General features: G+C 37.4%; 1 protein-coding gene across 1 annotated transcript; it reads left to right on the plus strand.

The window, feature by feature from the left end:
* Nucleotides 1–3,563: 3,563 nt before the first annotated feature.
* On the plus strand, nt 3,564–8,298 carry LOC138009082 (galanin receptor 2a-like). The gene is made up of 3 exons (XM_068856388.1): nt 3,564–3,583; nt 4,825–5,035; nt 6,164–8,298. The coding sequence occupies exon 3, from the start codon at nt 6,166–6,168 to the stop codon at nt 7,312–7,314; it is 1,149 nt and encodes a 382-aa protein (XP_068712489.1). The 5' UTR covers nt 3,564–3,583; nt 4,825–5,035; nt 6,164–6,165; the 3' UTR covers nt 7,315–8,298.
* Nucleotides 8,299–14,410: the final 6,112 nt, after the last annotated feature.

A 14,410-nucleotide genomic window follows, 5' to 3' on the forward strand; every position in this document is an offset into this window, starting at 1 on the left:
ATGAACAAACAGTTTTCCCAGTCAAAAATTTTATTGGAATCAACAATAATTTGCTCTTAGGAGAGAAAACATTTCGATTTTCTTGCGAGCGTCGACACAAACACCCTGTCTTTGCACATGCTTCACTTCTGTTGAAAGCGATCAAGCTATCGCAAACAGCACGACTTTTCCAATCCAAAAAAAACGACGTTACACTATTTCAACTCAAATGGCCGATGAAATAAATCTCAAAAAGAAAATCGACATGCCAAAACACGATTTACCTTCCTGTAGCATCTTCCCCGGTCTCATGAAATCCATTTCAATTCCGCGATTCGGCTTGAATATTTAAGCAGAGTTTAGATTGTGTTTTGGAAATCAAAAGCAGTACAAACACGACACGCTCTTTCGTCGCTTTAAGACCTTCAGTTCTCCTTTTCCGCTGCTGATTAATCTTTAGGGCTATATCTTTCTATTTTGAGCTCTGTAGAGGTTCACCCCTATTCTAAGAAGAGGAAAATATGTCTTGGAAAATTAGGACTGATGCGCTCGTGACGGCATTTTCTTTTTAAGTTAGATCGCACGTCAGCTGTCGTCAGCGAGCGTGCACCCTGGGCAAATAGTAAATGATCAATTGGCCAATCAGAACGCGCGTTTTATCCAAGTTATGTTATAAATAGGAATAAAACGCAAACAGCGGTTACAAACATTTGCTTGAGCTGCATAACTTTCATAAACTTAACGTTTCGTATGTTACAACAAACATAATCAGAAGTGATTATTATTCAGTTACAGACAAATTTAAATTCAAAAATACAACTGTACGGACTGGGAACTAACGAAATTGATTGACATAAAACGACAAGAATATGCTAATAATAGAGATGAAGTTTCTCACTGCCAACGTTTTCATTTAACGCTGGCTTTAGATCACGGATCAACAGAGACTCTTTAATTTTGCAATGCATGTCTGATCGACCAGTTGCTGATATTTCAAAATGATCCCACTTAATTCTATGGTTGGTTAAGAAAACATGATCAGCAATTGCAGATTCGTGACAATTTGTAGTTAGGGCTTTAAAATGTTCTGTTTTGCTGTCACGTAATCGGCGTTTCGTTTTCCCTATGTAGAAATCATTGCAATCCCAGCAATTTGCTCTGTACACTACTTTTGACCTGAAGGAAGGAGCTAGTTTATCTTTGTAAGGGAAAAAAGATTTGATTCTTCGGGTGTCCTGAAAAACTATTGTGACGTTGAAAATACCATAGAATTTGTTTATACAAGACCTCAGCTGTTTTGTGAGGTGTTTGCTGTGATGACCTAAGAAAGGTAGAACGATAAGAACTTCTTTTTTCTTAACTGTTTGTACAGGAACTTTTGGCTTATTTTGATGTTTCTCAATGACATCATTCATATGATAACACCTCAAGAGGATTTTGTTACTTAATGGCTATCTAGGGCAGACTGTAACAATTGGGGTGACGAACGAACGCCACCGAAACGAAACGCCGATTACGAAACGAAACAAAACGCTGACTACGTGACAGAAAAACAGAACATTTTAAAGCTCTAACTACAAATTGTCACGAATCTGCAATTGCTGATCATGTTTTCTTAACCAACAATAGAATTAAGTGGGATCGTTTTGAAATATTAGCAACTGGTCGATCAGACATGCATTGCAAAATTAAAGAGTCTCTGTTGATCCGTGATCTAAAGCCAGCGTTAAATGAAAACGTTGGCAGTGAGAAACTTCATCTCTATTATTAGCGTATTCTTGTCGTTTTATGTCAATCAATTTCGTTAGTTCCCAGTCCGTACAGTTGTATTTTTGAATTTAAATTTATCTGTAACTGAATAATAATCGCTTCTGATGATGTATGTTGTAACATACGAAACGTTAAGTTTATAAAAGTTATGCAGTTCAAGCAAATGTTTGTAACCGCTGTTTGCGTTTTATTCCTTTTGAAACTAAAATGGTCCAAGTCAAAGAGTTTCATGCTTAACCGGAAAATTAGGGAAGCAGATCTTCGAAGGTGTAATAGCTGTTGAATTTTATTCCTCAGTTATCGAGTTCCATAAGTATAAAACTTAAAAATGGTTTGCTTTAAAATCAGAAAAGAACCAATTCACCGTTGCTGTTGAGAAAAGTGTATGCCAGGCAAAACAAGTTGCATCTCGTCGGTAGCCTGAAAGTTAAGAAATAATTTGCCTGTGTTTAATTAACAAATTCACCAATACATCACCAACGTTTCATGTTTAACCGGAAAATTATGGAAGCAGATGTTCGAAGGTGTAATAGCTGTTGAGTTTTATTCCTCAAATATCGAGTTCCATAAGTATAAAACTTTAAAATGATTTGCTTTAAAATCAGAACCAATTCACCGTTGCTGTTGAGGAAAGTGTATGCCAGGCAAAACAAGTTGCTCTCGGTAGCCTGAAAGTTAAGAAATAATTTGCCTGTGTTTAAATTAACAAATACACCAATACATCACTAACGTTTCATCGTGTCAGTTAACTGGAGAATAATTAGGTAAGCAGATGTTCGAAGGTGTAGTAGCTGTTGAGTTTTAATCCTCAAACTGTATCGAGTTCCATAAGTATAAAACCTAAAAACTTTAAAATCAGAAAAGACCAATTCACCGTTGCTGCTGAGAAAAGACTTCATAGTATCCATTCACAAAATTCACACTTAAACGCAGCTAAAAGTTTCTTCAGTCTGATAGACAGGCGCGATTCGGCCACTGATTAAATTCACCCTAAACTTACTAGTAATACTGTACTAAAATTGGACCTCTATCAACAAAAACGTTAAACCAGCAAGAAGGTGTAAATGGCCTAATCTGTAATTTCGTCAATGATAACAAATTAAAAAAACATTTTTTTTTGATCTTGTTGATTACTGAAGTCCACCCCGAGTCAATACATCAACATCCTCTTGTGAAAGCGTATACGTTTACTAAATTATTCAAACCAACGACATGCAGAGAGGTGGGACAACGTCCATCATAATAGTACCAGGTAATTTAAGTGACAAACGGAGGGCGGAAAATTTGCCAACATCTAGGAGTGTCAACTACATCTGCCTAAACGAAAGCTCGTAAATAACTTCTGTAGCCGGATAAGTATAAGGGAGTTTCACTTGGTAAGTACTCATTTTTTGTCTTCAATACTGAATTGCTCCATTGTGATTGTAACCGAAGTTACGCGTATTCGTGTTCGCTGGTCTTTATTAAAACATCCACACTCTACGGTACTACATATAGACCAGAAAAAATAGAAGAATTAGCAAACAAAACTTGCGAAAACGATAGCTAACAAATGAGGGAAAGAAACGGATAACACGAAGAAAGATTTACCTTAATGGTGTCCTGACTCAACGAAATAAAAATTGCTGCTTATAAAAACTTCGAGATATTGGCATAAAAAACGTCGACCTAGGTCCTATTTATTCTAAAAAACTTCACAAATAATGTCGCTCAGTATTTCACAATATGAACGTACATACCAGACAAATCACAAACGAAAAGAAGATCATTCATTAAAGGGATCATGTGTGATTTTTCTCGGTAGTGATAAAAGAAGTGGATCGGAAAAAACGAGGTAAGCTCCATACCCGAGTATCATTGTCCTCGTGGCTGCATTTTCCCTTAATCCAAGATGGATCACTGCTAGCATCATCCAAAGCTATTGCTATCTAGATTTTAATATGGGCCTTGGATTTTCCTTGATTTTATCTTCAATCTACCTTATCCCAGAGAAAACAAGGAATAATTGAATGTTCAAATTAAGTAAATGGGTGCATTTTGCCACGGCAACTGAACAAACGATATATTTAGAAGATACATGAAAAAGCTCAAACAAAGCAATTTTGTCGGCTGAGTAACCCACGACCTATGTTTGGTATCGAAGGTGAAACTGCGTTGAATTCAAACTACAAACAGAAAACAGGCCTCGTAGTTAAGACTACTGCAACTGACAGAATGTGACCCTCTTTAAACTGACACAAAGTCTCCGCCAATAATAAATTTTCTTATCTGATTTTACAAAAAAAGCAAGTTCTAACCCAAGCAATTTTGTCTTTGGAAATTCTCACTGCCCACAAAAGGATCGTGATAGTGAGCGGGGCTGTGTGGAAAAGAAAGGCCTGCCGGAAAAACGAGGATCGAAGACCCGGCAAACCAAGACCACCCAGACAACATAGCTTAACAAAAAGCAAAACACATCATTCCTGTTGTCATCTTGTTGTTTGCAATGGCTGGCGAGTCATATCAGGTGAACTTCCAAAGCCGGGAAGAAACGAAGAGGGAAAACGAAGACCCCAGATAATTCACCTGAAATTAATTCCATGTGTTTCCATTTACTGTCTTATATGTAATTTGTTTCTGAGAATATCCGTTTTTGGTATTCGTTTCCTACATTAGTTGATAACGGCCTGAGTGTGTGGAAAAAGAACTGCCAAACCAAGAGCCCTTTGCCCTTCTCTCTCTTTTAGTATTCTGTCTGTCATTGTCCGTCTTTATTAATATAATAACCCAAGTTATTTTCGCATTTTGATTGGTTCTTGCCTGGGATCTATTAGAGGACAGACGCACGATTGATGTCGCCATCAGCTTTTATGCGAATAAAGTTTAATTCTTTATTATATAAAACAAATAGATTCCATGTTGCCGTGGGTCTGTTCAGTAGTAGATCACAGAAGACGTCAAAATATGGTAAGAACATCAGTGACTCACTCGGCTATCGCCTCGTGTGCCACTCTTTTGTTCTTACCACATTTTGACGTCATCTGTGATCTATTACCGAACAGACGCACGGTAACATGAAATCTATTTGTTAAACAGACACTTGATAGAAGTCGCCGCTTCACTTGAATATTTCTATGACATCTTTCCATGTCTCAAGCACCCTTCCACACTTGAGGATGCTCTTCAGAGTGTCTTTGAATGTTAGGAGAGGACGACCGACTCTTCCCGGAGCCTCTGTAAGAAGGCCTCATCGCGTCGCTCACTGGACATTCGCGAGACGAGACCCATGCAGAGAAATCCTTTCCCGGTTAGCAAAATCTCAATGTCTGTATTGGCTCGATTCAGCACTTCATCATTTGTGATTAAATCATTCTATCATCTGATTTTGAGTTTAAAAAAGTCAAGAAGCTTAGCCTTCACGAGCTATTTTGGGAAACATTCAGTGTCATGTTGATGACTCTATTATAAGCTTAGTGCTGGACGCTGTTTCCATTATTTGCGTTTGTCACGGTATTTTAGTCAAAGTTCAAAATACAAAAAGACGTCTTTTCATCAATCAAGACCAAAAAATAATGCTATAGTTTTCTTGGAGATGGTGTCTTCAGAAAGTTGCCAAAAATTAAATACAAACAGCTTTTGTTGCAATAAATATATTTCATATCTTCTCAGTGGGTTTCCAGAAATGTTGTCTGTGTGAATTAGCACCCGTGTTACACAATAACCATATAATCTAAATTTAGATCAGTTGGTGCAAGCCATCTCAGATGATCATCCGAGTCATCCAAGTAGCTCATTAAATATGCGTTTCCTCTTTCACTTCAATTACATGAAGTTTACCCTATACTTAGAAATTTTCTCGTCAGGAAAAAAAAGGAAAAAAAGGAAATTTTTTGTTTAAGATGATCGACGGACATGGATGACAAAAAGGTTGAACCTAGTCCGTTAGCCACGCTTTAAGGGATCATCGATAACCACCACACCATCGCATCGAAGCACGCTGTTGAATGAAAGCAATTTTTTATAATACTTACATAGAGACCCATTACCAATATTGAAAGCTAATCGATTTAAGATGGGTGCTTACTTAGAATGGGCGTTTAGACTTAAACAGTTTATCAGCACTATTTAAAATGGGTGCTTAGACCTAATTACGGTGCATGCACGGTTGGATGACTCGGATGATCATCTGCGATGGCTTGCACCCACTGATCTAAATTTAGATTATATGGGTATTACCCATTTAGATTGTGTAACACTGGTGGAATTAGAGCACTAGTTAGATTTTTACCCAGTTTTGACCAAAAAACAGCAAATTTAGCGTGACAGTGCCCCTTTAAATACGAGCATTGTTGTACCACAGCCTTAAGAATCCAATCCAGATAGCATTATGCAAGGAACAGTTATTCAATTCCAAACGTTTCTTTTTTTTTTCCAGAAATGAACAACTCCACTATAACAGACGATGTATCAAGAAAAGCCCAAATGTCTTGTAGACTGAGTCCTCCAGACTTGGCGACTAAGACGATCCTCACTGTTATCTATGTCATTATAGGTACTGTCGCGCTGTTTGGAAACTGCGCCATCATATTTATTGCCAAAACAAAAAAGCGAAGCCGTAAGGTGGCCTTTAATTTTTTCATCATCTCCATGGCAGTCGCTGATATTCTGGACGGTCTTATCGCAGTACCAAAAATGGTGACGTCCTTCTATTTCGGCGAACTCTGGTTTGGCGGCTTGATCGGCAACATAACCTGCAAACTTTTAAGTTTTTTCCCTTCTCTCTCACTGGTTGCGTCCGTGTCCACTCTTGCGGCCATATCTGTGGAAAGGTACTTGGCGATTGTTCATGTTTTTAGAGAGCCACTGTCGAAAAGAAAGGTTAAGCTTGCCCTTCTTTTTCTCTGGATCTTCTCTTCTTTTATGGTTTCAACTACTCTCATAAAGTTCAAGAGCGAGAAACACGACGGAAAGTACCTTTGCTATGGGATTTGGAGCGACAATCTCGAAACCAACCTCAGCATCTATCGGTACGAGGTTGTGGTATACTTCGTTTTTTTCTACGCCGTTCCCTTTTGTTTGATGATCGTCCTGTATACGATGATAATTCGTGTTTTGAAGAGGCGTCAGGCTTTTGGTGAAAATATGTCACAGAATCGAATCCAAGCTCAAAATGTTACTGTTGTAAAAATGCTTGTTACGGTTGTACTCCTTTTCGCATTTATCTGGCTGCCAACTCACATTCTATTATTGATGTCCGCATTCGATCACAACACACTGCAGTGTGTACCAACTTCCGTTATACTGTTGCTCACCATGCTAGCTCATGCTAACGGAGCATTGAATCCCTGCATCTATCTTAAATTCAACGAAAACTATCGTAAAGGGCTTAAACAGCTCCTGGTTAATTATAAGTGTCGCAGGAAACCGGTTAAGGGAATCGGCGTCAAGAAAGATAAACAGTGGTGGCCTGGCACATCGACTCTGGAACGCGATCCATCTCTTGCAGGCATCGAGGGATTCTTTCGCGATTTGTCGAAGGTTTCACGAGGAAACTCGGATGAAGTGACGTACGGAACGCGCCTTTGAAATATGGAAATGCAGTGGTACAAGCTTTATAATAGAACGTATTCACTCATTAATGGATGAGGTACAATGAACGGGTAGATGTCTCTTCAATTCTTTGATGGCAACTGACGTCACAGCTGTCATGTTGGTGCAAAGAACATAGCGAAAGTATTTTGGAAATTTGACTACAACAACAACAACAACAACAAGCTTTATTACCATTTTTAAAACATATATATTACAATCAAAATAAATAATTAATACTAAAATTTGGTAATAGTTCACTCAGAATAGCTCAAGAGCTAATCGAGCTGAGTGAAAATAAATTATATTAATTAATTAAATAGATGTCATAATGAGATAAGATAAACTGACAGTAAACTGAAAAGAAAAGAAAAAAAAAAGAAAACCGACAATTAAAAAACTCAATGCACACAGAAAAAAGATGAAAATTTGCATCATTACTAAGTACCAGATGAACATTCAAACGTCTGTAAGCTGTTTAGCTCTATTATTATGGCAAAATTGTGAGCTACATATTTCTATTGTTTTGGCACCAACATGGCCGCCTTATCGCGTAAGTGCAATCAAAGAATAGGAATTATGTGGACAAAGACAACGTCAAGAAAATTATGATATATTATGATCGGACTGTAATCGCCAGGTAGTAAGTCAGTGGCTCAACTGGCATGCAGGGCCTGTAGGATGGGCAGGCGTTTCATTGGTGTAAGAGCGCTCAAGGTAGCTCAAACCAGCCTTAACACTTGAAAGAAACGTTCTTATTAGAAGGATTGACACTACAACACTTTATTACTTAACAGCAATGTTATGGTACTATATCAAACACCAATTATTGCTGAAAAAGACTCGGTCATTTTTGTGACGTAAAAAGTTACCGTGGCAACAGGAAAGCCGTGCAAAGACACCCCATATTTTGGCTTTAGTTGCTCATATCTCAAAAAAGAACTCGGTGAGCCCCATTTTTTATTTTGTGAAACGTAATTAGCATGCCAGAATAAAACTTTCTGTAAAGTTTAAAAAAAGCCTGTGAAGCGGATTCAGAGATACCTTAAATAATTGAAAATTTAAGGTAGCTCTAAATCCGCGTCGCTGAATTTTTTAAACATTGCAGAGAGTTTTATCTTGGCTTGCTCATCACTTTTGTAGAATAAAAAATTGGGGTCACCGAGATCGTTTTTCAGATATGAGCAACTAAAGCCAAAAATGCCAATGAATGATTAATGTAAATCTCGAATCTCAAAGTTTTATTTGAAACTTCGTTTTCATTTGTTAATGTAACGCTATGGGTATTTACTTCTGCTTTATCCTTAATTCCAACTAAAAACTAAAAACTCGACAACTGGAAAAACCACCAGGTTTATTTAGCTTCTCGCCTGTCACTTTTTGAGTAAAATACTTCATTCTCCTATAACTTTTTATGATAAGCAAATGTTAGCTGCTTTATTATTTGTATTAAGTTGTACTGACAAGTGATGAATGAAATAAGGAATGTTGCTTTTGTTGTTTTGTGATTGTATGCACAGGCCTTGGATCAGTAGTGTAGCAGCTGATCCAAAGATTACTCGCCATTGGTTTGCAACCCTTGCACGAAACAATGACATGTCATTCTTTCTATTGTTTTAGCTATTGTTTGGGGTAAGGGTTGCAAACCAATGGCGATTAATCTTTGGATCAGCTGCTACATCACCCCCTTGGATCGAAGAGCATCAACACGCCTCTTACGTCCCATCCTTCCCTCACCCCCTTCCCCCCCCCCCCCCCGCTACCCCCTTTCCTCCCTTCCTCTTCCCTAGAACCTTAGCGGTTTTGGCCCATTATGCATAAATGTCATGTTTCACTTTATGCATTTTCCACATGTCAATAGGCCTCCACATTAGGACTGCATGTTAAGAACTAGTCACCCATCATTGATCAATAGATCGAGCTCTGGCAAAGGTCTCTTTGCTACTTTTGAGGATAAGACTTCTCATAGTTGGTCCACTAACTATGGACTCGATCCTTTTCTTTGGAAACTTGTCAATTTTGAGAGCAATACAATATTAATTTGAAACCGCCAGACTATTTTTCTTTTTTGTTGATCCCATACACTAAGAATTCTCACTGAATTGGTTCTCCAGACAATTGGGCCGATTTTCTTTGTTGTTTTCTGTACGTTTCCTAGAAAGCTAACATGGCATATTCACTCGCTGTATTTCATTGAAATAGCGACGTCTCCCGGCGTGTTTGCTTGGGACCATGTCCTCCGTGGGGCAGGCTCTCCTTTTTGCCGGCCCAGTTTTCTAGCAAATTTTCCGCCTCTTTGCTGAACGCACCTGCCACGAAAAACCAGAGAAAACGGCTCGCAGTCTAACCTAGTCTTGTGAATTAATTTACAAAGGCTTCTGCTTTCTGCTTTCCATGTTACCCATGTATCAATGCGGCCGACCGCACTAAATTGTATGGCATGCACATGTACTCGACTTCATGGTATACTTTACTTTGCACTCGATTTCATTACAAAATGATAGACAGACAATGTCGAACTTACGTTAATTTTTTGAGCTGTGTTGTAAGTTATTTCTCCTTGCCTTTTTTCCAGTTCAATTTAATACGAAAAAGTTATGGGAAAAATGACTGCCGTTGCAATAGGCCTTTTGCAACAATTGGTCACGTGACCTCTTTTTCACAAACACAATGATTCTGCTGAGTACACGAAATTATTAAAAAGAGCAGCGTCTTGGGTTTGCATAACTGTCGAGAATTCTCCCAACATGCTACCATGCAAATTTTCCTAAGTATGTCGTTTAAACTGGTGTTTTTTTTTTACAGATGAAAGAAATTATAAGGATGGGAAATGGACGCGTTGCCCTCCAGTCACGCTTCAATGATTTTCATACAAATCCTTGTATTTTCCTGAGTTTTCAGTTTATTCTCGCTTATTTGACCCTTGGTAAAAATAGGAATCTTAGCCCTGTTTTTGGCACTTAATTACACTGGAGGGCAACAGCTTTTCGTTCGTAAATAAAAGTATGGAATTTTCGAGTGTTTTAAATATTCTGGCTAAGTCAAACACGGTCTTTCCATTTCTGGAATTTATAAAGCCCTAGCTTCAAGTTCACCAGTTATGAGTTATGTGACCAAGATGTGAAAGAAAGCCAAATTGCAAATATTAGGTACTTAATAAATACTCGTATGACACGAAAAGTGCCTAACTTCCAGGCAACACAGAGAACGTAACTTTGCAGCCTCTTCGTGTTTCACGTTGTTTTCTTCGTTGATCAGTTATTAACAGCTATCTATTTTATATTTTATTATAGCCTTTTTAAACGTTTTACGCATATTCGTTCCATACGTCCTTATTTGATCAACATTACTTGAAGGCTTGCGTACTATGATCCCTCCGCCATCGAAATAAAAATGAAACTAAACCACTTACTTTTTAAAATGACTACCACTTGCATTATTCATCTTCTTGAACAAAAGCCACTTTTAAAAAAAAAATCATTTAAATTTTTCTCTCCCTGACTGAGCACGAAGGCCACGCTGAAGAACATTGCATGGCCGTAGGTATTGACATACCGACGGAAGGCAGCGAGGTCCGTGCAACAACGACAGAGAGCAGATATTCCTAGTACTGACCCGCGCACAAGAAGATTACGTACATAATTTTCGACGTAACTAACTGATGCACCTCCAGGCGCCATCTACTCATTCGATTCGTGATTTGATGGAATGACGCGCAAAAAGGAAAATAGAGCGTATGATTTCTTTCAAAAAAGAAACTGGAAAAAGTTAAACTTGAATAATGCACTTTTCCCGGTGTTACGAAAAATAGCATTGCGTGACTAGCGTTACTGTCTAGAAGCTTCGCGAGAGTTTGTAGTTTGTTTATTTTTAGGTTCGTGCGTAAGCGTTTCTAAATCGGTGTGTTTTGTAATCTTTCTATAATTAGATTCATTACTATTTTAGAAAGCTCTAGAAATTTATTGTCAGAGTATATAAGTAGACGAGTCCAAGCGGAGTGTTTTTCTAACTAGTTTTTCACAAGCGAAGAGAGTTGGCGTTAGCCGTGTTTAGTCAAGTGTGACAGAAGCAGTGTTTATTCAAGTTGGCGGAGGCCGTGTAAGTTTGTCGAATACGTGTTGTTCAGAGTTTTACTTCGTGGAAACTACGTTCATTTTTGGAATAAACCTTCTTGTTGTTGTTCCGACAACCCTGCGTTCGGTTTAGTTTGCAAGCTACCTTTCCTCAAAACATTCGAACTCGTAACACCCGCGGAATAGTCTTTTTTCCAAACAAGAGCGGAGAATTCTGCATTCACACATTCTGCAACACTACTGCTCTGCTTTAGTGAAAAGTGAATTCAAAATAAAGAGGCCTCAACGTTCTCAACGTATTTCCAAATTGCAGGAAAACATCGTCAATTAGAAGAACGGGATAGAACCAAGATATTTAACAATGAATCTAGCTGTTTCCCCCTTTCTTTAGTGGAAAGACTTCATAGCATTCATCCACAAAATTCACACTTAAACGCAGCTTCAGTCTGAGACAAGCGTGATTCGACCATTACATTCACTCTAAACTTACTAGTAATACTGTACTAAAATTGGACCTCTATCAACAAAAACAGTTAAACGAGGCAAGAAGATGTAAATGGCCTAATCTTTAATTTTGTCAATGATAACAAATTAAAAAACAGATTTTTTGATCTTGTTGATTACTAAAGTCCACACAGCGTCAATACATCAACATCCTCTTGTGAAAGTGTAGACGTTTACTAAATTATTCAAACCAACGACATGCAGAGAGGTGGAACAACGTCCATCAAAATAGTACCAGGTAATTTAAGTGACAAACGGAGGGCGGAAAATTGCTAAAATCTAGGAGTGTCAACTACATCTGCCTAAACGAAAGCTCTTAAATCATTTCTGTAGCCTGATAAGTATAAGGGAGTTTCACTTGGTAAGTACTCATTTTTTGTCTTTAATACTGAATTGGTCCATTGTGGTAGTAGTAATATTCCTAAACGCCCAAAGAAAACTTTTCCCGTAAGAATATGAAAGTATGTACCAGACAAATGACAAACGAAAAGAAGATCATTCATTAAAGGGATCATCTGTGATTACTGTCAATGGTAACAAAATAAGTGGATCAGAAAAAAAGATGTACGCTCCATAAAGGATATTTCTTGTTTGCGAGGGTAGGTATGGAGTATCATTGCCCTCGTGGCTGCATTTTCCCTTAATCCAAGATGGATCACTGCTACATCATCCAAAGCTTTTTTTTTTCGTTTTGTTTTATTTGTTTTTATTTGATTTTTATTATTACATCATCCAAAGCTATTTCTATCTAGATTTTAATATGGGCCTTGGATTTTCTTTGATCTTACATGACAAGCTTTGCCCAGGAAAAAAAATTATCAACAGGTGCCGTAAACTGACGCCGATGTGGGCAAGGGAAAGGTGTTTGGTTGATGACGTGAAATTTATTACACTGGAAGATGATTTGATAAACCAGACTTCTAGAATTCGCGAGGAACACGATATTAAACGTGAACTTACTCCAGCCGACGCGCGCGAGACAACGTAAAAGTCAAAGCCGTGAAAATTGCCCTGCAACTTATGTTGAACTTGGACTGAATCGTGTGTGTAATTTTTTTTTTGTCTCAGAGATATTAGCACGTATTGCTATCTTAAATTCGAGATGAAATAAAGATTATTGTATTGTATTGTATTGTATTGTATTGTATTGTATTGTATCAGAAACCCATAAGGGTTGAAACGTGTAACGGCCCCTTGTGTGCTGTGAAACAAGCTTCTGAATATTCAATTTGCTAAGTACCATATTTGGAACAACAAGAGCGAGGGGTTTCCAAATATGGTACTTAGCACTGAAACATTCAACCAATCAGTTCGCACTGAATATTCGGAAGCTGTGAACGCGCGTTACACGTTTCAACCCTTATGAGTTTCTGATTGTATTGTATTATTGTATTGTATTGTATTGTATTGTATTGTACTGTACTGTATTGTATTGTATTGTATTGTATTGTATTGTATTGTATTGTATTGTATTGTATTGTATTGTATTGTATTGTATTGTATTGTATTGTATTGTATTGTATTATATTGTGTTGTGTTGTATTGTATTGTGTTGTGTTGTATTGTATTGTATTGTATGGTATGGTATTGTATGCAGACTCAAGCGATCTTGGCGCTCTCATAGAGGGGTCGATAACACGCGTTATGGCTTGGGCGGTTATAAAACACCGAAAAGCATTTGATCGTCTGGAGTTTATATATTTTGAGCAAGAGCCGATGCAACGTAGATTACTACATTTCGGAAACAGGGACAATGAGAGCTCACATTCAGGATTGCTTTCCGTCGCATATGTTGACGTACTAGTAATACTGGTAAAGATGTCATAAAATATGGCAGTTACAACTAATTTGATTTTAATACTAAAATAGTAACGGAAAAATAACATGAAAATTAGAGAAGAGACTGTAAACAATAAACTATTTACCGTACTTCTCTGTATGTATTTTAGTGCTCTGAACTCGGCTTACTTTCAGTTGGAACGAATTTTGTCAAGAGCGTTAAATTACTCGCCGTCCTTGTTGTTATTATTATTATTATTATTATTATTATTATTATTATTATTATTATTATTATTATTATTATTATTATTATTATTATTATTATTATTATTATTATTATTATTACTACTGTCTCTCTTGGGTAGTCAGACCAGTTTTGGACTGTTGTTATCTGAAGGCAAAACCAATTTTGTAGAACCAATTTTTGTAATCGTTATTATTTTGTCTCTCTTGGGTACTCTGACAATATTCTATATACTTGTGTAACCTGAAGAAAAATCAGTTAACATTAATATCATTAATTTTGTTTTCTTTGACACAGGGCCAATCCGCAAGTGATAGTATAGTCAAATCTCTTAAAAGCTGACGACGACTCTTGATTGTAAAAGAGGAGGGCCAACCGTTGAAAACAATAGCTGATAACTATAGAAAAAGTCCCCACATGAGCAGCTTCAAAGATAACAATCAAATACAGATGTAACTGTGAATAGGAGAATCACAAGTTTCATGCAAAATTG

This window comes from Montipora foliosa, chromosome 6 (genome assembly GCF_036669935.1).
Source record: "Montipora foliosa isolate CH-2021 chromosome 6, ASM3666993v2, whole genome shotgun sequence".
Classification (NCBI taxonomy): Eukaryota; Metazoa; Cnidaria; class Anthozoa; order Scleractinia; family Acroporidae; genus Montipora; species Montipora foliosa.